At 54.1% G+C, this 26571-nt stretch overlaps 2 protein-coding genes across 5 annotated transcripts in view; both read left to right on the top strand.

Moving 5' to 3' along the window:
* Positions 1–11312: 11312 nt before the first annotated feature.
* Positions 11313–25773, top strand: SLC34A1 (solute carrier family 34 member 1). Of its 4 annotated transcripts, none has more exons than XM_050793201.1 (13): positions 11313–11421; positions 12568–12723; positions 12862–13011; positions 13096–13224; positions 13298–13441; positions 14650–14761; positions 14882–15077; positions 15165–15260; positions 20874–20943; positions 21212–21379; positions 23669–23785; positions 23885–24009; positions 24711–25773. In XM_050793201.1, exons 2-13 carry the CDS (start codon positions 12615–12617, stop codon positions 25212–25214), a joined length of 1920 nt encoding a protein of 639 aa, XP_050649158.1. In that variant the 5' UTR covers positions 11313–11421; positions 12568–12614; the 3' UTR covers positions 25215–25773. The 4 variants fall into 4 exon arrangements, with proteins under 4 accessions (XP_050649158.1, XP_050649157.1, XP_050649156.1 ...); XM_050793200.1 differs by having other exon boundaries at positions 11353–11421; positions 12594–12723; XM_050793198.1 differs by lacking the exon at positions 11313–11421 and adding an exon at positions 12396–12416.
* TMED9 (transmembrane p24 trafficking protein 9) overlaps positions 19414–26571 on the top strand; it is a 214054-nt gene continuing 206896 nt past the window's right edge. The window contains exon 1 of the mRNA XM_050793279.1: positions 19414–19418. The gene's annotated coding sequence lies outside the window, so the exon portion shown is untranslated. The remainder of the gene's footprint in view (positions 19419–26571) is intronic.

The following is a 26571-nucleotide window of genomic DNA, read 5'->3' as shown; positions in this document are numbered from 1 at the left end:
GGAACTCCCCTTACCTGCCCCACACTTAGTCAACTGGCTCCTCCTTCTCCTTGAAATCTGTGGGATTTTCCAGCCCTGTCCCCCTATGGGAGCTTCAGCCCTCTGCCCCCTCAACCCGTTTTGTTTGGCTGGCTTAACCAGATCCCTGGCAAGCCTGGCTAATCAGAATACTCCATTCTACTGGCCAATCAGGGTACTCCATCCCATTGGCCAATCAGAGTACTCCATTCCACTAGCCAATCATAGTAGTACATTTCCCTGGCCAGAATTTGGTTCAAACATAGTCCTCTGACCTCAGGCATTCCAATCAGAGTCCCAGTCCTGCTCATTTTCTACCATCTCCTGGGGTTTGTAGAAAGGACCCTTAGGAAGCGAACCTGCACGTGAATGCAGCCAACACTGGAAAGCAAGACTAAAAGATGGAAGAAGATTCCTGATGAAATCCAGCCATATCTGAAATAAAACACTCCGTGCTTTTCTCCTTGTGCAAGCCAATAAATCCTTTTCGTGTGTGTGCTTGTTACTGTGAGAGCTTTTTAAGACCTGCAACCACAAAAGTCCTGCCTCATTGAAGAGCTCTGCTTAAACACCTCAGAAGATCCTGCTCTAGTCACCCAGTATAACCAGGGAAGCGCTCCCTGACTGTTCTCTATCATTCTAGTCAGTTTTCTAAATTCACAGTAGTTATCCCACTGTGCAATTACCTTGTTTACTGATTGATACTCATGCTATGATGGTAGAAACCCTATCTATTTTTTTCTTTTTCTTTTTTTTTTTTTTTTTTTTTTTTTTTGAGATGGAGTCTCACTCTGTTGCCTAGACTGGAGTGCAGTGGCTCGATCTCGGCTCACTGCAACCTCCACCTCCTGGGTTCAAGCGCTTCTCCTGCCTCAGCCTCCTGAGTAGCTGGGATCACAGGCACGCGCCACCATGCCCAGCTAATTTTTGTATTTATTTATTATTTTTTTTTGTTGTTGAGACGGAGTCTTGCTCTGTCGCCCCGGCTGGAGTGCTGTGGCTGGATCTCAGCTCACTGCAAGCTCCGCCTCCCGGGTTTATGCCATTCTCCTGCCTCAGCCTCCCAAGTAGCTGGGACTACAGGCGCCCGCCACCTCGCCCGGCTAGTTTTTTGTATTTTTTTAGTAGAGACGGGGTTTCACTGTGTTAGCCAGGATGGTCTCGATCTCCTGACCTTGTGATCCACCCGTCTCAGCCTCCCAAAGTGCTGGGATTACAGGCTTGAGCCACCGCGCCCGGCCAAATTTTTGTATTTTTAACAGAGATGGGGTTTCATCGTGTTGGCCAGGCTGGTCTCGAACTCCTGACCTCAAGTGATCCACCTACCTCGCCCCCAAAGTGCTGAGATTATAAGCGTGAGCCATTGCGCCTGGCTGACCTTGTCCATCTTAATCACCACTCTATCCCCTTGGTCTAGTGGGCTGATAAATGACCCTGCAGTCTCACATAGTCTTAGCAAAGCATGCGGTGGCAGCAGGGCATTGGTGGTCCTGGCAGGGGACTGCATAGCACCATCACAGTGTGGGGCCAGGGGTGGGGGTAGGGAGACCAAGCCAGGTCCCTTTTCCGACCAGCCACAGAACTTTCTCCCTTGTGGTAGGAGACAACCTTCCATGTTCTCCAGGACAGAGAGGTGAGAGATGGGCTGTCTCTCCAAAGTTAACAGATCCTGCAGGCCATCCCACCCTTCACCCAGTCCTGCACTTCTGTGGGCCTGGCAATAATGCCAGCTGCTGTTAGGGACCAGTGGGATTGCCCCATGATAAAGGGTTAGGGGCCAGGTAGAAGAGCACGCACAGAGGTCAGCCCTGCAGGTGCAGGAATTCACATTTACGGAGGTCCTCAAGTTAGACTTGCTCCATCCTTTATCTCATTTTTTGCCTTCACAACAAAACAACCTGGTGAAGATGAACTCAGGCTGCAAGAGGGGAAGTGACTAGCCCAGGATCCTGTAAGGAGTTGTCACAGGAGCTTCACTAGCACCCAGGCTGTCTGATGGGGACACACCCCAGGGCAGCCTAGATGCTGCAGAAATCCCCAATGGGGAGCCAGGGTCCTCTCCCAGAAGAGTACTTTGTGGGTGTTTTGTTTTGTTTTGTTTTGTTTTTTGAGATGGAGTCTTGCCCTGTTGCCCAGGCTGGAGTGTAATGGTGCAGTCTCAGCTCACTGCAACCTCCACCTCCTGGATTCAAGCGATTCTCCTGCCTCAGCCTCCCGAGTAGCTGGGATTACAGGCGTGTGCTGTCACGCCCGGCTAATTTTTTTTTTTTTTTTTTTTTTGTATCTTTAGTAGAGACAGGGTCTCACCACGTTGGCCACACTGGTCTTGAACTCCTGACCTCATGATCCACCCACCTCAGCCTTCTAAAGTGCTAGGATTACAGGTGTGAGCTACCGCGCCTGGTCCCAGGACGGTACTTTGATATGGCTACTCCAGGGGGACAGTTTGTTGGAGTTTCTGCCAAAACTTAAAAACAGCGTGTGACCCTAGTGGTGCCACTAGAGAATCACTCACTCCCAGGCACAAAGAGGCCTGTCCCTGTAGGGTTATCTGTGACCCTAAAACAAATAACTGTATGTGGCTGGGGGTGGGCATAATAAAACACAGTGGAGCGTGTCCATGCTCTGCAGTACCACACAGCAGATAAAGAACTGGGTACAGCGTGTTCTAATGTGGAAAATCCTCCAAGATGTGCTGTTGTTCTGTAAAATAAAGCAGAGCAACACACATGGCATGATAACTTTATATAAACCACAAGCACAGAGGCACTTACAAGTATAGGGAAAGGAGAGAGAATATTCTCCAAGGATGCAGAGATGTCAACAAACAACAGTGTGTGGGCCGGGTGCCACGGCTCACGCTTGTAATCCCAGCACTTTGGGAGGCTGAGGCGGGTGGATCACGAGGTCAGGAGATCAAGACCATCCTGGCTAACACGATGAAACCCCGTCTCTACTAAAAATACAAAAAAATTAGCCGGGTGTGGTGGCAGGTGCCTGTAATCCCAGCTACTCCAAAGGCTGAGGCAGGAGAATGGTGTGAACCTGGGAGGCGGAGGTTACAGTGAGCCGAGATCACGTCACTGCACTCCAGCCTGAGCGACAGAGCGAGACTCCATCTCAAAAAAAAAAAAAAAAAAAAAAAGAAAAGAAAAGAAAAAATTAGCCAGGCATGATAAAAAATTAGCGAGTGTCTGTAATCCCAGCTACTTGGGAGGCTGAAGCAGGAGAATCGCCAAACTAACAAGGAGACAGGAAGCGGACTAGGACTAGGGGTAGTGGTCACAAGAGACTTTCATCTTAGCTTTAATTATTATTATTATTTTTTTTTTTTTTTTTTTTTTTTTTTTTTTTGAGACGGAGTCTCGCTCTGTCGCCCAGGCTGGAGTGCAGTGGCCAGATCTCAGCTCACTGCAAGCTCCGCCTCCCGGGTTCCCGCCATTCTCCTGCCTCAGCCTCCCGAGTAGCTGGGACCACAGACGCCGCCACCTCGCCCGGCTAATTTTTTGTGTTTTTAGTAGAGACGGGGTTTCGCCGTGTTAGCCAGGATGGTCTCGATCTCCTGACCTTGTGATCCGCCCGTCTCGGCCTCCCAAAGTGCTGGGATTACAGGCTTGAGCCACCGCGTCCGGCCTGCTTTAATTATTTTTTAAGGATACAGTTTTTTAATAATTACAATAATACGAAGGACTCCCGAAGATCCCCTCTTTGTCTCTGGTGGGCCACCATTCTTTGGTAGAGCCTAGTCCTTCCTTTGGAGGCTAGAGCCCACCACCCCTCTCGGCCCATTTTAGTTGGTGGAGTGTGCCCCTCTGCCATGATTTCCTCTGAGACTCTCTTCCCAACACACCCCCTGAAGCAGCCCTGGGCTGAAGGGGACCAGCTTCCTTCCTCCCAGTTTCTGTGCTCCTAGAATCCTCACCTCCTTGGCCGGCCAGGACCCATCTGCTGGGAGAGAGGCCCAGGCCCATGGCCTCCTCCTTCAGACGTGGGGCAGGGGTAAGGGGCACCAGCTGCTCTGAGCTGACTTCTGGGTGGTCAGAAAAGACAGTGGAGCCACTCCCCAACCCCACCAGGTGGGAAGCCAAGAGGGGCCAGTGCACCCAGTGTGTGGCGTGAAGGAAGGGAGAACACACACAGTCGTTTTTTTGGTTGTTTGTTTTGTTTTTTGTGTTTTTGAGATGGAATCTCACTCTGTCACCCAGGCTGGAGTGCAGTAGTGCGATCTCGGCTCACTGCAACCTCTGCCTCACAGGTTCAAGTGATTCTCCTGCCTCAGCCTCCTGAGTAGTAGGATTACAGGCGCCCACTAATTTTTTCCATGTCCAGCTAATTTTTATCATGCTCGGCTAATTTTTCTATTTTTAGCAGAGACAGGGTTTCACCATGTTGGCCAGGCTGGTCTCGAACTCCTGACCTCAGGTGATCCACCCACCTCGCCCTCCCGAAGTGCTGGGATTGCAGGCATGAGCCACCCTGCCTGACCCACACACTGTTGTTTGTTGACCTTTCTGCATCCTTGCAACACTCCATTTAGCAGAGGGCACTGGCTAAGAGCACAGGCATGACCTTCTTGAGGACACGTGGAGCCCATGTGGCTCCAAGTCCCCAAGAGACAATCTTGCTACTTGTCCCTGGTTCCCCCGACCTTCACCAAGTCTTGGGGCTGGGGAAGAGGATGGCACAAAATGGGCACAGGGCAAGCATGGGGCACAGTGTCCTGGGTTCTGGGCCAGGGTTCCGGGGGTCAGGAAGAGGCACTGGCTGCTCATCTGGAGCCCCTGCTGGAAGTGCTGATGCAACCGCCCCAACCCCCAAGGGGGTGATCACAACATGCACCCCGCAGGGTGTCTAGCCTGGTAATCAGGTGACCCGGGCTTCTGAGGGGGTGTAGAAGAAGCTGGAAGTCAGCTACCAAGGGGAAACAAAGGCCCAGATTGCGGGGAGTACACTTGGTTCGTTACATTGAATCAGATGCAGCTCAGGCTGAGCACAGGACCATGAACTGGCCAACTTCAGGGGCACCATTCGCATCCCTGATGGTCCTGGTGGGGCCCAGGAAGAGCTGGGAACATGAATATGTCCATGTGGACTGTGACAACTGCAGGGTCTGGGCGAGGGGTGCTCAGTAACCATCTTAGCACCTGTCTCCAGAGAACTGGCTTGGGGTTAGACCAGGGACAGCAAGCAAAGGGAGGACTGCCATAGAACCAGCATCACCCCTCAAGCTGGCCTGGGTTGCTGGCTGCCAGCATGAAGTCCTGGCAGCTAAGAAGGGTAGGTGGGGATAACCCCACTAGCCAGGGAGGTCACTGTGTTCCTGACCCAGTGCTGGGGAGTTGAAGGAACCTGGAACCCAGACCACAACCTGGAGCTGGGAGCGTGGAACTGGAACTTGGAGCCCAGAACCCAGAACCTGGAACCAAGAGGCTGAAGTCTAGAACCTGCAGTCTGGAATATGGAATCGGAGCCTGGAGCCCAGAATTTGGAGCCCAGTGTCTAGAACCAGAGTCCCAAGCTTGACATCTGAACCCAGAAACTAGGGCCAGGGGACTGGGTCTCAGAGACAAGAGCCCAGAACCCAGATCTTGAACCTGAGAATTTAGAGCGCAGGGCCTGGAGTTCCCAGCCGGGAGAAGATCCCACAACCTGGAGGTAAGCTCCAGGCCCGAAATACAGAGCCTAAGACCTGAAGTCTAAAGCCAGACCTCAGAGCTTCAGGTCCAGACCCGGACACCAGAGCCGGGGCCCGCCTTGGTAGCATGCTCTCTGGTAGCCTCGCTCTCTGGCCTGGTCCTGAGGCCGGTGTGAAGGGCTGGAGCCATATGAGGAAGCGGGGGAAGAGGTGACTTCTGAAAAAAGCCCAAAGCAGCCTCAGCTCTTCTGGCCACAGACTTTGGCCTTATCAGTAAATGAGTGACCAGTGCCTTGGCCATCGAGATTAATAATTTACACAGGGCACTTATACCCTAAACAGGCATGAGGTGTTCTCAGGTCAACCAACCCTGCCCTGGACCCATAGCATTTATTTTAGCCCTGGGCCCCTATCTGGAAAATAGAACTTGGAAGCGACAATGTTTCAGGGCCTTGCCTGCTCTGTGCTGGGGCCGGGCAGCTCCGATTGAAGTCCAGGGTCTCCAAGAGAGGACAAAGTCAAGGGGGCCAGGAAAGGCATTACTTTGTTCCCCAAAGGGAACCCACTGGTGAGAACCACTGTTTTGACAAGAGATATAGGGGGGATGTGCCCCTGATGTGTGCAGCGCACACGCGTGACTGTGTGCATGGCCGTTGTGCTGGTGTGAATGCCGGACGAGATGCTCACTGCCATACACCCAATGTACAGCACCGTGCTGACTCACCGTGGAGCTTAGATGTTTGCTGAATAAATAACATGCTGGTGAGAAGAGGCAGGAACTCTCAAACTATGCTGATGGGAAAGTCTGTTATGCTGTTATGAGGTTATGCTGGTTATTAGTCAGTTTCCCATCCCCCCAAAACAAAAATCCAGGTCATGGGCAGAATGGTCTTTCTTTCTCTCTCTCTCTCTCTTTTTCCTTTTTTTGAGACAGAGTCTTGCTCTGCCACCCAGGCTGGAGTGCAGTGGTGCGATCTCCGCTCACCACAATCTCCGCCTCCCGGGTTCAAGTGATTCTCCTGCCTCAGAATCCCAAGTAGCTGGAATTACAGGCATGGGCCACCATGCCTGGCTAATTTTTTGAATTTTTAGTAGAGACAGGGTTTCTCCATGTTGGTCAGGCTGGTCTGAAACTCCTGACCTCAGGTGATCCGCCCGCCTCAGCCTCCCGAAGTGCTGGGATTACAGGCATGAGCCACTGTGCCCAGCCCCTCTCTCTTTCTTTCCCTTTCTTTTCCTTTTTTCTCTCTTTTTCTTTCTTTCTTTCTTTCTTTTTTCTTTCTTTCTTCCTTTCTTTCTTTCTTTCTTTTTCTTCCTTTCTTTCTTTCCTTTCTCTCTTTCTCTCTCCTTTCTCCTTTCCTTTCTTCTTTCTTTTCTTTCTTCTTTCTCTCTCTGTTTTTTCCCTCCCTCCCTCCCTTCCTTCTCTCTCTCTCTCTTTTTTTTTTTGATGGAGTTTCACACTTGTCACCCAGGCTGCAGTGCAGTGGCGTGATCTCGGCTCACTGCAACCTCCACCTCCTGAGTTCAAGGAATTCTCTTCCCTCAGTCTCCCAAGTAACTGGGATTACAGGTGCGCAGCACCATGCCCTGCTAATTTTTGTATTTTTAGTAGAGATGGGGTTTCACCATGTTGGCCAGGCTGGTCTCTAACTCCTGACCTCAGGTGATCTGCCTGCCTCAGCCTCCCAAAGTGCTGGGATTACAGGCGTGAGCCACCACACCCAGCCTCATTTATTTTATTTTATTTTATTTTATTTTATTTTATTTTTGACACAGGGTCTTGCTCTGTCACCCAGGCTGGAGGGCAATGGTGTAATCACAGCTCACTGTAGCCTTGACTTCCCAGATTTCAGCAATCCTCCCACCTCAGCCTCCCCAGCTACAGATGTGTGCCACCACACCCGGCTAATATTTTATTTTATTTTTTTTAGAGGCAGGGTCTTGCTATGTTGCCTAGGCTGGTCTTGGACTCCTGGGTTCAAGTGATCCTCCCACCTCAGCCTCCAAGTGCGGGATTACAGGCCTGAGATATAGAGGGGATGCACCCCTGATGTGTGACTGTGCATTTAAGGAGCGCATGGCTCTGAAGAATTGCAGAAACGGCTGGTCGTGCCAGCCTCCACAGCTTGCTCAGTTCCTGGATGTGCACATTTGTTCTTGGGATCGTTCTCTCTCTCCGTTCAGCAGTTATGCCTCTCCTGGAGAAATGGTTTTCATTGGTGTGATGAAATTCAATATATGTGTCAGCTTCTCATGTTCATGCCGGCCATGCTATCTCTGCTCCCCCGCCTCCCGCTCCTTCCCACACCATCGCAAGCGGACTCCTCCCTCGACACGCCCTCCCAGGTGGCTGACAGCCCCTGGCTGTTAAGTCCTGTCTGTTCTCAGATTACTTGACATCTCAGCAGCACTTGACCCAGCCAACCCGGGTGTCTCTCTCAAAATGTGGTCCAACCTGGCTTCTGAGGTGGCCTCCTCCTGGTCCCTGGCTGCTCCTCTCAGTCTCCCTTAAATATGGGCGCCTGCCGGGTGCCGTGGCTCACTCCTGTAATCCCAGCATGTAGGGAGGCTGAGGCGGGTGGCTCACAAGGTCAGGAGATCGAGACCATCCTGGCCAACATGGTGAACCCCATCTCTACTAAAAATACAAAAATTAGCCGGGCGTGGGGGCGGATGCCTGTAGTCCCAGCTACTCAGGAGGCTGAGCCAGGAGAACTGCTTGAACCTGGGAGGCAGAGGTTTCAGTAAGCCAAGATTGCACCACTGCACTCTAGCCTGGGCGACAGAGCAAGACTCCATCTCAAAAAAAAAAAAAAAAAAAAAATGTGGGTGCACCTCTGGGCTAGGCCCTGGCCCCTTCTCTCCTCCTGTACATGCCCTCCCTGGGGTACAGGTTCTCAGGCACGGTCTGAGGCTGGCAAAGCAGGTAGGAAGCCATGTCACCCTGGTCCTTCTAGGCTACTGTAGGATCCTGGGCTTTATGCTAAGTGGTTAGCAGGGGCAGGTTTTAAAGGGAGAGGAGGCGACATGCTTAGCTTGGTTTTTCTTTCTTTCTTTTTTTTTTTTTTCTTTTTGAGACAGAGTTTTGCTCTTGTTGCCCAGGCTGGAGTGCAATGGTGCAATCTCGGCTCACTGCAACCTCCGCCTTCTGAGTTCATGTGATTCTCCTGCCTCAGCCTCCCGAGTAACTGAGATTACAGGTGCCCACCACCACGCCTGGCTAATTTTTTATATTTTTAGTAGACATGGGTTTTCACCATGTTGGCCAGGCTGGTCTCAAATTCCTGACCTCAGGTGACCCACCCACCTCGACCTCCCAGAGTGCTGGGATTACAGGCATGAGCCACTGTGCCCCGCCTAGTTTGGCATTTTGAAAAGATTGCGGCCGGGCGCGGTGGCTCAAGCCTGTAATCCCAGCACTTTGGGAGGCCGAGACGGGCAGATCACGAGGTCAGGAGATCAAGACCATCCTGGCTAACACGGTGAAACCCCGTCTCTACTAAAAAATACAAAAAACTAGCCGGGCGAGGTGGCGGGTGCCTGTAATCTCAGTTACTCGGGAGGCTGAGGCAGGAGAATGGCGTAAACCCGGGAGGCGGAGCTTGCAGTGAGCTGAGATCCGGCCACTGCACTCCAGCCTGGACCACAAAGCGAGACTCCGTCTCAAAAAAAAAAAAAAAAGAAAAGATTGCTGTCTGCTGTTTTGGAGCATGGATCAGTGGCAGCAAGGGCAGAAATGGACAGAGCACTTGGGAGGCCACTGCAGTGACCCAGGGGAGATGACAGGCCCAGTCCAGGGAGGTGGCCCCAGAGAGGCCTAACAGCAAAAGGATCAGGGAGCTCCTGGAACAATAAAATTGGAAGAATTCAGGAATGGGTTGGAAACGAGGAAGTGGAGGGGAAGGAAACAGCAAGGATGTGTGCTTGGTGCCCTACCCAGATGGATGGACGGTGTGCTGCTCACCAAGATCAGGAAGAAGGAGGAGGCCCAGGTTTGGGGCGAGAAGCACAGTGTGTGCTTCTGGCTTACAGAGCCAACTGCTCGTGCCAGAGGCCGCTCAGACAGCCTGAGCAGACGGAGCTTGGCACCTTCCCTCCAAAACAGTTCCTCCCGCTGGGTACCTTTTCTCAATGCGAGACACCCCCACCAGGCAGGCTCTCAGCCCAGAAAAGGTCTGGGGAGGCCATGGCCAGAGCCCAGGTGCACAGATAAGGTGGGAATCACCACCCAGGGGGACACACAGACTCTGTCACTGACCAGGGACGAGGCAGGCAGTAGGCAGGGAGGTGCTGAAATAGCAGAGAAGCTGGGAAGAGATGCTTTGGTGCTGGAATGGAGCTGCCTTCTCGGCTGCCCTTATGAGTCCCAACAGCAGCTCTGGTCAGATGCAGCATTTTCTCGCTTTCACTAGGGCTGTAGCCCCAAAATAAATTTTTGGAAGTGGTGGCTGCGTAAATCCGCAGCAGTTTGGAGCTACATCTCTTGATGGATTTGATCAATAGCTAACTGCCTCCCCCACTAAACCCAGAGCTCCGTGACAGCGGGGAAGGCAAACTTCCAACATACCAAAAAGCACAACCTTATTAAAAAGGAGAAACACCCCCAGTTCACCAGGAGCACCTTGGATTCAGCTGCTCCTGCCAAGGGTCTGAACTGTGCGGGGGAGAGGAGAGAAACAGGTCACGTGGGCCGGGGTCTCTGGGCCCACTGTGGGGGTGTCAGTTTGCTCATAGGTGAAGACACTCAACGTGACATTAACCTTCAAGCCCAAGAACCCAGAGATTCTGACATAAGAACTGAGAAATGATTGCATTTCCCTGACTCGGTGACACCCTCCTACCTGGGCGCGAACCCAGCCCTAGCCAAAGATCCAGAGGCGCGACTCCCATCTGTTTCCTTTCCCTCTCTCCCTCCCCGTCACCAATCCTACTGGCCAGGTGTCCCTGGGATGCACCGGACCTCCCCAGCCCCTCTGTTCCCGTCTTAGTTCAGGCCTCATCGTCTCTCGCCTGGACCATTTATTTCATCAGCCTCTTAACTGGCCTCTCCGCTTCCAGGCTCTCTTCCACGTGTCCGGGCTCCACCCCACTGGGGCCATTCTAAAAGGCAGATCAGGCCCTTCCCAGTCTGGAGGGCAGCTCCACATTGACTCAGACTCACATCCTGGACCCAGGGTCAGGCATTAGAGACCTGGCACTATTCAATGTCCTCCGGCCTCTCCAGCTTAGGTCCTCATCTCACACTCCCTCTCCTCCGAGCTCCCCCTGGGAGACTCACAGACGCCCTGACGCTTGGCAAGACCGTAGGATGTTTTGGTTTGGTTTGGTTTGGTTTGGTTTTTCTGAGACAGTCTCACTCTGTCACCCAGGCTGGAGTGCAGTGGCACGATCTTGGCTCACTGCAACCTCCGAAGGCCATAGGATGTTTGGGTCACTCCCTGGGGAGTCCTGTCAGGCCAGGAATGAGGGGACCCTGGGAACAAGGTGCTGAGTGGCATCAGGGTCTCTGCCTGCAAGCGGGGGATGTGTCTGGATCGCGGTTGACACGGAGAGCCTGACCACAGATTCCCCATGCAGAGCTGACGATTAGCAATTAACTGGGAGGAATCTCGGGGGTGAGGTTAATTGGGGAACAGAGGGAGGGCAGCTAGGGTTCCAGGGACTTTGCCCTTGGACACGAGGATATAAAGAGGAGGGTCCCAGTTCTCCTTCGGGCCCTGGAGGCTTCCTTGAGCTGCTGAGCAGAAGCTGAAACACAGAATCCCAAGGTGAGCCCAGGACCCTCACATCCCACCCCCACCCCCAGCTCTGAGTAGGAAACAGCCTAGCACCCCAGCCCCTTCATCTCTGTCCTATCGGTGCCCACCCCCACCGCGGCCCATATAACATGTCAGTCCAGCCAGGCGCAGTGGCTCACACCTGCAATCCCAGCACTTTGGGAGGCCAAGCGGGCAGATCACCTGAGGTCGAGTTTGCACCAAAAATACAAAAATTTAGCTGGGCATGGTGGCGGGCACCTGTAATCCCAGCTGCTTGGGAGGCTGAGGCGGGACAATCGCTTGAACCCAGGAGGCGGAGGTTGCAGTGAGCCGAGATTGTGCCAGTGCACTCCAGCCTGGGCAACAAGAGTGAAAGTCCGTCTCAAAAAAAAAAAAAAAAAAAAGGACTCTTGCTCCTTCAGGGCTTGCATTCAGCTCTTCACACCCCCACCACAACAGCCAAGGCCGCTAGGACAACGCGGGGAGTGCTGAGGCAGATCAGGGTGCCTCCACCCCAATAGCCGAGACTCCTGGGGCAGTGTAGGGACAAGCAGGGGGCTGAAGCAAGCCTGTCAGTGTTTGTTTATTGCCCCTTGAGGGGGTGGATGGGGAAAGGAGTTCACTGTGAGGGGAACCCAGGAAATCAGGATCCGGACCAGGGGAACTCCATGTGTGCCCAGCTGACCCCATGAGAAGGGAGGTGACTGCAGCTCCTCCCTGCTCTCCAGGTGGGCAAAAGTGAAGCCTGGCCCAGCCCCAGCCCATACCTGCAGCCACTGCCAACACCACATATTCCCTGGCCCCCTCCAGCCCCACACAGGCTGGGCGTCCTCGGTTCTCAGTGTCTTTCATCAACGCTATATCCCAGCCTCTGGTTCAGAGCCTGGGCTAGAGCTCCGTAATACTCACTGAATGAGTGAATGGGTGAATGAAGGAACACCTCACCACCACCACACACACCCCTCTGAGACTCACATGCAGGTGCCCGGCACAGATGTGCACATGTAAGTCTGCATGTGAGTCTCGGAGGGGTGTGTGTGGTGAGGATCGGGGGTGTACTTTGCTGGGTGTGTGTTTAGAATCACGCGCCATGGGGGTTTGTGCAGGTGAGGGTGTGTGGGAGTGAGTGTCCCGGACACAGCCATTGTCATTCAGCATTGCTGCGACCCACTGACCTGCAGACCTCACAGTGGGTGCCCAGGATGCTGTCCTATGGAGAGAGGCTGGGGTCCCCTGCTGTCTCCCCACTCCCAGTCCGTGGGGGGCATGTGATGCGAGGGACGGCCTTTGCCTACGTGCCCAGCCCTCAGGGTGAGTGCTGCTCCCATACCCTGGACCCTCTTTGCCCACAGTTGACCACATCCCGGGTGAGGCCACTTCCCCCGCCTGTCCCTCCCCGCCTCCCCGCTGTGGGGCCTCTGGGAGCTCCTGACCAGGCTCCCTCCCTAGTCCTACACAGGATCCCGGGGACCTCTGCCTATGCCTTCCCCAGCCTGGGCCCTGTGGCCCTTGCCGAGCACACCTGCCCCTGTGGGGAGATCCTGGAGCGCCATGAACCACTGCCTGCCAAGCTGGCCCTGGAGGAGGAGCAAAAGCCAGGTGGGCCTGGGCTGGGGGCAGCAGGGGCAGCAGCAGTCCCCGCCCTGGCCTCTGCCCACTATGCTCATGGCTTCCCCCGACCAGAGCCCAGGCTGGTCTCCAAGCTGCGCCAGGCTGGCGCCATGCTGCTCAAGGTGCCGCTGATGCTCAGCTTCCTCTACCTCTTCATCTGCTCCCTGGACGTGCTCAGCTCAGCCTTCCAGCTGGCTGGAGGTAGGGCCCAGGTGGGAGAGACCTGGGAGGGGTTCCTGAAGGGCCTTGGACAACGCCAGCTCATGCTCCCCAGGGAAGGTGGCCGGTGACATCTTCAAGGATAATGCCATCCTGTCCAACCCGGTGGCCGGGCTGGTGGTGGGGATCCTGGTGACCGTGCTGGTGCAGAGCTCCAGCACCTCCACGTCCATCATTGTCAGCATGGTCTCCTCTGGCTGTGAGTTGGCCCACCACGGTGGGGAAGAGCCTGGAGGGGCACCCCAGGAGCTGGGAAGGGTGGCAAATAGGGAGCATGACCCCAGGAAGGCTGGCCTCCATTCAGCCTGACTCCCGTATCAGCCAGGGACACGAGAGGAGCCCAAACTGTAGCTGTGTGTGACCCAGATGATTTATGGCAAGAAACTAGCTTCCCCGATGGTGGGCTGTCTGGGCAAGTCAGGAATCCGTAGGCTAGGGTATTGGAAGGGCAGGCGGGAACTCTCAGGTGGGCGCCGACGCTGTAGTCCAGACAGGGCAGGGTTTCTCCTTCCTCAGGGAAGCCTCAGTTCTGCTCGAGGCCTTTCGTCCTATTGGATGAGGCTGACCCAGGTTACCAAGGATAATCTCCTTTTCTTAAAGTTAGCTGACTGTAGATGTGAATTGCATCTACAAAGCACTTACAGAACACCCAGGCTAGTGTTGGGTTGAATAACTGGGTACCACAGCCTAGCTAAGTTGACACATAAAACTAACCATCACTGGTCGGGCGCGGTGGCTAATGCCTGTAATCCCAGCACTTTGGGAGGCTGAGGCGGGTGGATCACTAGGTCAGGAGATCAAGACCATCGTGGCTAACATGGTGAAACCCCGTCTCTACTAAAAATACAAAAAAAAAAAAAAAAAAAAATTAGCCAGGCATGGTGGCAGATGCCTGTGGTCCCAGCTACTTAGGAGGCTGAGGCAGGAGGATGGAGTGAACCTGGGAGGCAAAGCTTGCGGTGAGCCGAGATCACGCCACTGCACTCCAGCCTGGGTGACAGAGCAAGACTCCTCCTCAAAAACAAAACAAAAACAAAAACAAAAACAAAAAAACTAACCATCACGTTTGGGGACACGTGTGCACACACAAGCACAAATCTCTATTTGCACGTAGGATATGAGCCCACGAGCCCTCATAACGAAGGCCTCACATGCATACACGTTCACATCCATACACCATGAGCAGCGCGTGTACATCTACTCACATGGATGAATGCACACACCTGTAAATGCACAGCCCGTGCCCACATGCACCTGTGACACCAAGGTTAGGCAGACGCAGCAGCATGGCAGGAGCGTCCACTGGGGACTGGGACATGGGTGGGGACCTGACAAGAGTTGTGGTAGGACCGTGGGGCAGGAGCTGGGTGACCGTCAAATTCATTAGGACGTCTTCTCTTCTACCAGTGCTGGAGGTAAGCTCTGCCATCCCCATCATCATGGGTTCCAACATCGGCACCTCTGTCACCAACACCATCGTGGCCCTGATGCAGGCGGGGGACAGGACTGACTTCCGGCGGTGAGGGGGGCTGGGGGTTGGGGGCTTGTGCCTGGGGGAGGACAGCCCCAGATGCCAGGAACCCCGGGCGCGACCGTGCTCTGGCTGCAGCCTGCCTTGCAATGTGGCCTCCCTGCCCAGGGCCTTCGCGGGGGCCACGGTGCATGACTGCTTTAACTGGCTGTCAGTGCTGGTCCTGCTGCCCCTGGAGGCTGCCACCGGCTACCTGCACCACATCACTCAACTCGTGGTGGCCTCCTTCAACATCCATGGTGGCCGTGACGCTCCTGACCTACTCAAGATCATCACAGAGCCCTTCACGAAGCTCATCATCCAGGTGACAGCAGGGCCTGGCATGGGGCGAGGGTGGGGGTAGCAAGGGACCCAGCCTCCTTCACTCCCCCTGCCCACATCTTGCCTGCAGCTGGACAAGTCCGTGATAACCAGCATTGCCACCGGTGATGAGTCCCTGAGGAACCACAGTCTCATCCGGATCTGGTGCCACCCAGACTCCTTAGAGGTAAGTCCCAGGCCTAGCCCCAGGTAAGAGGACTCCCTCTTCAAGCTGTTGGTTTCATTGTCTGTTCAAAATGCTCCAGATAGAACTTGAAGATCATTTAGCCAGGAGAGGGCAAATATGTGGCCCTTCTACTGTGCTTACAGTAAACATTGCTAATTCCTCCCAGCTTCACACATTGCCTTAGGCAGACATCACCCATCAGAGTTATTATGTAGCTGATCTAGCCCAGTGGTTCTTGAAGTGTGGTCCCAGGCAGGCATCTTGGGTACCATGTGGGAACCTATTAGAGATGCAAATCACCCTGCCCTTCCCTAGACCTGCTGAATCTGGAAAGCCCTGGGAGTGGGGCCAGTGGCCTATACATCAGCAGTTCCTCTGGGTGTGCTCCGTGCTCAAGTTTGAGAACCACTCATTTAGTGCAACCCTTAGGTTTCACAGGTAGAGACACAGGTTCAGAGAGACTAAGAAACATGCCAGAGCTTGTCCTACCATGTCAGGGCCTGAGCACCCCAGAGGGGTTAGTGACTCAGCTGGGCCATGTTTTGGGACCCAGGTAATGGGAGGAGGAGGCGTGTCCTATAAGGACACCCAGGAAAGTAGGGTGAGCAGGAAGGTGGGCTGCACGGAGACCTCCTTGGAGATACAGCAGCTACTTGTGCTGGCATCGGGGATTCCTTCTCCTGGAGACTGCCACAGGCAGGAGTCCCTTGTCCTTCTGCACTGTTTCTGCTGCTTCTAATGCTGGGAAGATCTGTTTGAATCAAGTGGACACTCATGGACCACCCATTATGCCAGGCTGACAAGGAAGCAGGCAATTAGCACACTTCCTTACTCAGCCATAAAAAAGAAAATGCTCGGCCAGGTGCAGTGGCTCATGCCTGTAATCCCAGCACTTTGGGAGTCCGAAGTGGGCGGATCACGAGGTCAGGAGATCGAGACCATCCTGGCTAACAAAGTGAAACCCCGTCTCTGTTGAAAAAAAAACAAAAAATAAAAAAGTAGCCGGGTGTGGTGGCGGCCTCCTGTAGTCCCAGCTACTCGGGAGGCTGAGGCAGAATGGCGTGAACCCGGGAGGTGGAGTTTGCAGTGAGCTGAGATTGCGCCACTGCACTCCAGCCTGGGTGACAGAGCGAGACTCTGTCTCAAAAAAAAAAAGGAAGACACTTCATCCAAACCACAATGCACCATATTTGCTTCTCCTTGATGCGTACATACGAGACATAACTTCATTTACAATGAGATATGAGGAAACCCAAAGCCACAGCACAAGCACAAGCCCTCCCCCCCACCCTCCCACTTGCCACTCCTTGTGACTGGACCTTCCTCCTGGTGTGAACAGAAAACACTCATCTGACTCGCCCTGCGATGCTCCTTTGCGTCTGAAGTTGCTCCGGCTCAGCCTCTGAGTGTTCAAAGCAGCCTTATATAAAAAAGCCCCAGCGGGCAGCTTTTACGCTGACTTCGTGACCTCTTTAATACATCAAGCACCTTCTCACGAGCTCTGTGAGCACTCTCAGTGCTCTCTGAATCACCACAAGCCTCTAGACTTCATAGCAAAATCTGGAAGGGAGCGAAATCACACACTTTGATCTTCACACAGAGCAAGCCAGGGAAACCAGCTCTGATCCTCGCTGCCTCGGAGCTCCCCGCCGGTCACCTGCTGCAGCTTCGGGCAGGTCTCAGCCTGCAGCCTCCACATCCTCACCTGAAGTCGTCCTCACCCAGGTTCACTCCGTGGAGGCCGCCCTTGGGCCTTTCTCTACGGCTGCAGCTGCCACTTGTCCAGCTGGTTTCTCTTCCTCACTCTGCCAGGAAACGCTTTCCTTCAACGCTTTCTGCAAGGCAGGGTCTGATTTCCTCGGCTCGGAGAGTAGCTGGTGGGTGGGACCCAAGCTCTCACGTTCACCCTCTTTCTGGGACCCCGCCGAAGGAGGGTGACTCACACAGCAATGGATGTGCTTGGTCTTGCGAAGTGTGAAGTGTGAAGTGCGAAGTGTGAAGTGCCTCCTGGCTCCTCCTGCCCAAAGACTTGGGTTTGTCCTTTGGCTGCAGAGTCTCCCTGTGCTTCCTTCCAACCTGTTCCCATTGACTCCAACTTCCACCACGCTGAACCTGAACTAGTCGCCAGGGAAGCTACGCACCCGGGAGAGGAGGCAAGTCCAAGGCCTTCCAGATGGGGAAGGAAGAAGCAGTGGCAGTTGTAGTGTTCAGATCCTGAGTCTCCCGGGACCCTGACATTGTCCTGGGAATCACCTTCTTACGTGGCCACACCGGATTATCAACTATACCTGCCTGGATTAAACAAGCATCTTTTGAGGACTTGCAACCTGGGAGGCAGGGATTATCACATCCCCCATTTCACAGATGAGGAAAACTGAGCCCCAGAGAAGTCCAGTGGCTTGTAGGATACAAATCCTGGTGGAATCCTGACTCTCTATCTGGTTGCCTCTCCCACTCACCGGTCTGACATTCTACTATATGTCTGTTTTCCATGCTGCCCATCAGGCCTGAAGGCCACCAGGTGACCACAGCCCCCTGGAGACCACCCCAGAGGTAGCGGGTGTTACTCTAAGGAGGAGTTCTCCTTTTCGCCACCAGATGGTGCTGCTGGCACAGTGCTCTCCCTCTGCTTCCAGAAGAACAAAGGCCCTAGCGCGCCCCTTCTTCTGTGGGGGAAACTACTGCGCAGGCCCACATCCTGACAGGCTTCTGTGAGCTTCATCACCTCCTTCAGTTCCCAGAAGGGGTCTCTTTAATTTAGGGTGTCCCTGTAGGCACTTAAATCCCAACTCCCTCTTCCATAATGCTGCCAAATAGCCTCTGGGAAAAGGTGGGCAGCATTATGGACTTCATGCTGCAGAGGAGGAAACTGAGGCCCAGAGAGGCTAAGTGTTTGCTCCAGTGTCACACAGCTGGGAATGGCTCAGCTGGGGTATGGACCTAGGGCTGTCCACAGGCCAATTCTGCTCTTCCCACAGAGCCCACCACCTGCTTCAGGTCCCTCCGGCCTCTCCTACCCAACCCCAGGCCCAGGCAGGGATGGGCACATCTTGGGAAGATGCCCCCAGATCCTGGGCCTCCCAGCTCTTTTATCTAAGCTGGAGTTTCCGTCTTCTCCCTCTACCCCACAAGGAAGCCCCAGGGCCTGCTCCCTCCCGGCAGTTCCCTCTCCGCCTGGCTTTGTCCCTCCTGCCACCTTTACTTTCCTCTCTTATACTTTAGGGTCTCTGGCCTCCCAGCCAGGGCCACACAGCCCCATGCAAGAAGGTCAAGGTTCTAAAAACCCAGAGGGCTTGGCCCTGCTGCTGCCCCTGCCAATCCTAAGTCGGGACCCCAGTAAAGTTCCCCATTCTCCTCCAGCCTCCCCAGGACCCCACAGTCCTCCCCACAGAGACCTCTGGGCCCAGCCCAGGTTAGGTCAGTGGGGCACAGGTTGACCAGGCACCCACTCATTCAAGGGGTTGTCTGCTCCCTCAGCCCCCAGGCTGGGTACTCCCAGGAAGGTCCAAGCAGATTCCTCCCCAACAGGGCCAGGGTTCTCAGGTTCGTCGGCAGGGGGCACTGGTCCTGACCTAGGAAGTCAGTCACACACACAGCCTCCCTGCCATGTGGTCCTGAACAGGCCCAGGGAGGGAGACGGTCACTCCGTGTAGGAAGACAGTTTACCGAAGGCTCACCATGAACCAAGCCCTGTGATGAGCGCTTTAAACACATTTCCCCCTGTAGCCTTCACAGCAGCTCTTCTCTTACCCTGCGTTAGAGAAAACGGGCTCTGAGAGGTGGCATGGCTTACCCAGGGTGGTTGGTATAAGAAGCAGGATTTGAACTTAGATCTGCCTAACAGCAAACAGCTGGCTCGCTCTCTCCCTTACCCTCGCAGCAGTTACCGTCGCTTTTCCAGCCTGGTTTTCCCATCTAGCCCAGCACAACCTATTTTTTCCAGGCTTCTTGGCCTGCCATTCAGGCCCAGTCTTGATGGGTCCACAAGGCCCTGATGTGGCGAACTGGGAGCACACAAGAGCACATTGCCCCATTCAAGGGAGCACATCCCGCTAAAATAAACCCGGATATTACACCAGATGCCATAAAATTTCTTACCTTGGCCAGCGCAGTGGCTCACACCTGTAATCCCAGCACTTTGGGAGACCGAGGGGGGGGCGGTGAATCACCTGAGGTCAAGAGTTCGAGACCAGCCTGGCCAACATGGCGAAACCCCGTCTCTCCTACAAATACAAAAAAATTAGCCAGGCGTGGTGGCGGGCGCCTGTTAACCCTAGCTACTCAGGAGGTGGAGGCGGGAGAATCGTTTGAACCCAGGAGGCGGAGGTTGCAGTGAGCCGAGATTGTGCCACTGCACTCTAGACTGGGCAACAGAACGAAAACTCTGTCTCTAAATAAATAAATAAATAAATAACTTACTAGCCCAACAAGGCTAAAAATTAGTTGCCCACAGGCCAGGCTGGCCTGCTTCTGCTGACCTTCTTTGAGTTGTAAAGATAACTCTAAGTGGTTGCCAATATTTACAGATTGGGAGTTTGTTGCTTTTGGGGTTTGTTTTTGTTTTTTTGAGATAAGGTCTTGCTCTGTCACTCAAGCTGGAGTGCAGGGCCGTGATCAGAGCTCATGCCAGCCTCGAACACTTGGGCTCAAGAGATCCTCCTGCTTCAACCTCCTGAGTAGCTAGGACTACAGGTATACACCACCATGCCCTAATTTTCTTTGTGGAGACAGGGTCTTGCTATGTCGCCCAAGCTGGCCTCCCACTTCTGGCCTTGAGTAAGCCTCTCACCTCAGCCCCCAAAGTGCTGGAATTACAGCCATGAGCGACACTGCACCTGGCCCAGATTGGGAGATTTTATCCAGAACTTCAGAGTTGTGGCTTCTCTCATAGAAATTGGGCAATTTAGCCATGCCAGGCTGCGTCCCTGGATGGTGACAGTGACCAGGAGCTGAGTAACTGCTGACTCTATAAGCCCAGCAGAAACTCTCCCCACCTCTTCCACACATAGCCCGAGCTGCTCACTTAGGTTACCTGCCCAGCCCTGTGGCCCTCTGAATTGTACGGCTTCCTTGGGGAGCCCCTTTGTTTCACTGACAGTAGGTGACAGAAGAGATGTGTGGGCTGGGCCCTCTGTCCCCCCACATCCCCTGAGAATAAGGAATTGATCTAGAGGAGAATGGAGCTTGGGCTAAGGGTGTCTTGGAGGAGAGGAAGGAGCCAGGATGCTGGGGAAGGGGCACCAATAAAGGGATTGGTAATAAAAGATGAGGAAGGGGGAGTTTTCAGACAAAGAGGAACACGTTCAGCAGCACGGAATGCCACTGAGAGAGGGAGGAAAAGACAGACAGGAAGCCACAGATGTGGCCCTGGGGAGAGCTGGGCCAGTGGAACGACAGGGCAGAACACACAGAGGGCCAGATTCTTGTGTGGCAGCTACTTTCATCTACGTGTCCTCAGTGGAAGAGACAGGCTCAGAGAGGGCAAGAGACCCATGCATGGTCACAGAGCAGGAGGCCCATCTCCATCTTCCCCATCCTTCCCTAACCCCCATCTCGGCTCCAACCTCAGGCTATGTTTTCCTAATTCACTAAGTCACCCTCCTCTTAATGTAGGCTCCCACCTCCATGTCGAGAGCAGAGGCCAACTCCAGCCAGACCCTTGGAAATGCCACCATGGAGAAATGTAAGTGCCTGAAACATGGTGTCCAGAATGGCAGGGGCAGAGCCTAGCAGTGGCAGGGCAATCCTGCACCAGCTGCCAGCCACTATTGTGTCCAGCCCCAGGAAAGACAGCTGTCAACCAGCCCATCTCCTGAGCCTGGGTCAAGCTCCGGTGTTAAGGCTCAAGGAGCCTGAGGTGGGGCCTTAGGCTCAGAGTCCAACCAGGTGGCAAAGGTGGGGACCTGGGAGCCAGGTATGGGGTCAGCTGTCAGGAGCTCCACCCCCTGCAGGCAACCACATCTTTGTGGACACCAGCCTACCGGACCTGGCTGTGGGGCTCATCCTGCTGGCAGGATCCCTGGTGCTGCTGTGCACCTGCCTCATCCTCCTCGTCAAGATGCTCAACTCCCTGCTCAAGGGCCAAGTGGCCAAGGTCATCCAGAAGGTCATCAATACTGGTGAGCTGCGAGCAGTTGACTGGGCAGGGCCGCAGGATGGGCCTTTCCAGATCCTGCTAAGTCCTGTGACTGCCTTGATCTGGGTAAAGCCTACCATCTCTGAGCCTGTTTCCTGATGTGAACGAAGAAGGTGGTTTCTAATGCCACTGAGGTGCTGACAGCTGGAGACCCGTGGCTGCCTCTGACTGTGGTTCCATTTTAGCAGGTGGAGATGCTTGTTTGATTCAATCAACAAAGAGTTGATTGGGCCATTGTTTGATTCAATCAACAAAGAGTTCTTACACCCCCATTGTGTGACAAGGGAGGTATAGTGCCAGGTATACACAGGTGAGACAAATAGAGATGGGTCCTGCCCTGAGGGGCTCACAGCCCAGCAGGGGAAGGCAAGCAATGAAAAATACGTGAGATTGGCAAGTGGGTCACACCTGTAAATGCAGCACTTTGGGCAGCTGAAGCAGCAGAATCAGTTGAGCGCAGGAGTTCAAGACCAACTTGGGCAACATAGTGAGACTTTTTTTGTTTGTTTTTTTGTTTTTTTGAGACAGTTTCATTCTTGTTGCCCAGGCTGGAGTGCAATGGCATGATCTTGGCTCACTGCAACCTCCGCCTTCCAGGTTCAAGCGATTCTGCTTCAGCCTCTCGAGTAGCTAGGATTACAGGTGCCCGCCACAACATCCAGCTAATTTTTTTGTATTTTTAGTCAAGACAGGGTTTCACCATGTTGGCCAGGCTGGTCTTGAACTCCTGACCTCAGATGATCCATCTGCCTCAGCCTCTCAAAATGCTAGGATTACAGGCATGAACCACCGTGCCCGGCTGAGACTTTGTCTCTACAAAAAAATTTAAAATTAGCTGGGCATGGTGGTGTGCTCCTATAGTCCCAGCTACTCAGGAGGCTGAGTGGGAGAGTCACTTGAGCCTAGCAGGTTGAGGCTACAGTGAGCTATGATGGCACCACTGCACTCCAGCCTGTGCAACAGAGTTCAAAAATAAACAAACAAAAATAGAAAAAGAAAAATAAAGAAGAAAGGAAAATGAATTAGGGGGATACATTCAGAAAGAGGTACCTGCCAAGGACATAGCAAAAATGGCAATGCAGTAGGGTGTGGAAGAGATGGCTTCCAATGCACAGTTTGAGGCCGCTCAGTGCAGCTGGCATTTGAACAGACACAAGTAGCCACGGTGCAGCTGAAGAGCACTCTGGGTGGAGGAATAGTATGTGCAAAGGCTCAGAGGCAGGAACCAGCATGGCAGGTCCGTGGCACAGAAGGGTGGCCAGCAGCTAGCAGGAGCAGGGTAAGCAAGGGGATTGGCTGAGTGGGGTCAGTGAGGTGACAGGGAAGGGGCCAGAGCATGGGGTCTCCAGGCTCTGCTCAGAGTCTGGACTTTAACGAGGGTAACATGAGCACTCAGAAGACCTGGGGCAAGGGAGCAACGCCATTTGATTTTCATTTTCTCTTTTTTGTTTTTTGAGACAGAGTCTTGCTTTGTCACCCAGGCTGGAGTGCAGTGGTGCAATCTCAGCTCACTGCAACCTCTGCCTCCCAGGTTCAAGTGATCCTCCCACTTTAGCCTCCTGAGTAAACTGGGATTACAGGTGTGCACCACTACACTTGGCTAATTTTTGTATTTTTGGTAGAGACAGGGTTTTGCCATGTTGGCTATACCAAGCCTCCCACCTTGGCCTCCCAAAGTGCTGGGATTACAAGTGTGAGCCACCATGCCCAGACTCTTCCTATTAACCATAATTTTTTTAAAAAATAGAGATGGGCTCTCACTATGTTGGTCAGGCTCATCTCGAACTCCCAGTCTCAAGTGATCCACCCAACTCAGCATCCCAAAGTGCTGGGATTATAGGTGTGAGCCACCTTGCCCGGGCTTGGTTTTCATTGTAAACTTCATGCACTAGGAGGGGCCGAATGACAAATGCTAGAATAAGGGGTATCATGGGGCTGTGGGAGTTCAGAGAAGGGAGAAAACGTCTGCTCCAGAGCAGGGGGTCAGGGAAGGCTTTCCAGAGGAAGTGACATCCATGCTGAGTCTGAGGGTGAACATTCCGATGCTGAGTAGGATACTCCCAGCAGAGGGAACAGCCCCAGCAAAGGCACAGCCGCCTGACAGAGCCAGGCTGAGAAAGGCCTTTAATCCAGGAGCAAAGAGGCCAAGTGGAAGCCACTGCAGTAGGCGCAAACCCCCACGGAGGTCCTCTCTCCCAATGCCCCCACGGAGGTCTGCTCTCCCCATGTCCCTGCTCTGACCCCAACCTGCTGGGATGCGGTTTCCTTGCAGACTTCCCTGCCCCCTTCACCTGGGTAACAGGCTACTTTGCCATGGTGGTGGGCGCCGGCATGACCTTCGTGGTCCAGAGCAGTTCCGTGTTCACCTCGGCCATCACCCCACTCGTTGGTGAGTGCCCATGTAGAGGTGGAGTGGGGTGGGCCAGCGCTGGCAGCGAAAGGGCTGAAGGAGACGCTGGGGAACTACTTCCTCTCCCTCTGCCCCCAGGCCTCGATGTGATCAGCATTGAGAGGGCCTACCCACTCACACTGGGTTCCAACATCGGCACCACCACCACGGCCATCCTGGCTGCCCTGGCCAGCCCCAAGGAGAAGCTGTTCAGCGCTTTCCAGGTGCGCTGGGAGTGTAGCCTCGCCTGGGGCAGGATGGAGTTGCGTATAGGGTGTGGGGCCTGACAAAGGTGTGATGACATGCAACAAATATTTTGACTGCCTACTAAGGGCCACCTACTATGCTCAATGAAACCATTATAGACAAAGTAGACCCAATACCACCCTCGAGACCTTAGCATCTCATAGGGAGACACTGCTCATAATTACACCAATAAATAGCAGTGAATCGGATTTGCCCATAAGGAAGAGGAAGAGGCACTATAAGACGGCGCCTGGCATAGTTTGAGGAATCCATTGCGGGGGTCAGGGCCGCAAATGGCAAAGGGGAATTATTCTAGGAGCAAAGGAGTAACTGACAAGCCAAGGCACTGACTGAGTGAGGATCCAGAAACTGACATCAATCCTTTAGCTGCTGGATTTTGGCAGTATCTGCTGGGGGATTCCTGTGTGAGGGATCAGTGGGGAAAATGTGGGGAGCTCAGGGCAGTAGTTATTTACCAACTGGTCTAGAAGTATTTCAATATTTGCATAACCAGCATAGCTGCCCCGGGGTGATCTGGGGGCGGGGGACACATCACCCCTAAGTGGAAACTTTCCTGCTGCCCAGACCAGATTGGGGTTCCTATCATCTACCCCTGCTGGCCTGACCCAGGACCTGGGAGCCAGTGCCCACCTCAGCCCCTCTGCCTCATCCCCTGCAGATTGCCCTCTGTCACTTCTTCTTCAACATCTCGGGCATCCTTCTGTGGTACCCGGTGCCCTGCACACGCCTGCCCATCCGCATGGCCAAGGCGCTGGGGAAACGCACAGCTAAGTACCGCTGGTTCGCCGTCCTCTATCTCCTTGTCTGCTTCCTGCTGCTGCCCTCACTGGTGTTTGGCATCTCCATGGCAGGCTGGCAGGTCATGGTAGGTGTGGGCACGCCCTTCGGGGCCCTGCTGGCCTTTGTGGTGCTCATCAATGTCCTGCAGAGTCGGAGTCCCGGGCACTTGCCCAAGTGGTTACAGACATGGGACTTCCTGCCTCGATGGATGCACTCCCTGAAGCCTCTGGACCGTCTCATCACCCGTGCCACCCTATGCTGTGCCAGGCCTGAGCCCCGCTCACCCCCGCTACCCCCTAGGGTCTTCCTGGAGGAGTTACCCCCTTCCACGCCCTCCCCCCGCCTTGCACTGCCTGCTCACCACAATGCCACCCGCCTCTAGGTGGTGGGCCCAGACTACAGCCTGGAATGGGGAAGGCCTGGGGTGGAAAGGCAGGGGAGGGAGGGTGTGTATATGTGTGTGCATGTGCCTGTGCCACCCTGGGTGCCAGTCTCTCCTTCTGTAGCTCCGCAAAGGTCTGGGCTTGTGTGACAGTGCCGGTGTGCGTGCATGTGTGGGGGTGAGTCTGCATGTGCACCTGTCATGTGTAGACGCTTGTATTTGTGTGCAGGTGTGCCAGCCCATGCACATATACACAGACACACCTGTGGGAGGCTTTGTGCAGGTTGCAGGATATCTGATACGACTTCAGGTCCTCTGCACGTGTACACATGACTAGGATAGACAGGAGTGAGGGTGGGTCTGAGTATATGACGGTGCAGCTGTTTGTGCATAGATGTTGGTGCCTGCCTCACTGAATTTGCACACCTCCCTGCCACCTTCCTTCCTCCAAGATACCCTCTCCTCATCCTCACCCAGGTCTTCAGCACCACTACAGTTCCCTTCCCAACACTTGCCTGATGGAAAAAAAAAAAACAAAACAAAAGGAATCAAAACTCTCCTTAGGCATTCGGAAGTCTTTTTGCTCTCTACCAATGGTGAAAGGCAAGACCAAGCCATGGGGTTCAGCAGCACCATCTCCCCTCAAAGACTGGCTGCAAGAGCAGCCTGCCCTGCCCAGGTCAGGTGCAGTTCCAGAGAAACCAGCCCTGCAGGCTCACACCCCAACCTTTGGTCTGGCCCTACCTGAGAGGCCGATCCACACTCAAACTCCCTGAAGCCCCTCCTAGGCCTGGGGCCACCCCCAAGGCAAGAGTAAGGAGGATTCTGCACCCCCAACCCCTGACCCCCACCTGGCTCAACTTCCTCTGGTCTCCCTCTGCCCTCTGAATTCACCCACCTCAGCCACACATCACTCCTTGCTGGGATAAGATCAGGGCTCCAGAATGAGTGACACGTGGGGTCTGCTGTCAGGGCCGCTGGGGGAGGGGATGGGAAGGGGGGTGATGGGCAAGAGAGGCTGTGCCCTGGGCCCCAGCACATGGAGGGCAGAGACCAGACACTCTCCCTCCCACTTTTGTCCACTATCTTTGGGCAGAAAACCAGGCCACAAACTCATCCAAGCTTTTCAATTCCCCCTCCTCCATAGGTCACCCTGAAACGGAGGCCTACAGAGTGAGACTTCGGGGTAGGGATGCCAGAGTTCCTCCCTCTAGTCCAGGGACTCCTCCGGGGCCTTTTCGAAGACCTGGGGAAGGCAGGATGTAAGGTCTCAGACCCACTTGTGATGGTCTTGGACATGTGCCCTCTCAGTGGGCCCCCCTTGGAGGAATGTGGGCAGAGATGCAGAGGCCTGTGA

This window comes from Macaca thibetana, chromosome 6 (assembly GCF_024542745.1).
Source record: "Macaca thibetana thibetana isolate TM-01 chromosome 6, ASM2454274v1, whole genome shotgun sequence".
Lineage (NCBI taxonomy): Eukaryota > Metazoa > Chordata > Mammalia > Primates > Cercopithecidae > Macaca > Macaca thibetana.
The sequence above is the reverse complement of the archived record's forward strand: the minus strand, read 5'-3'. Positions and strand labels throughout refer to the sequence as shown.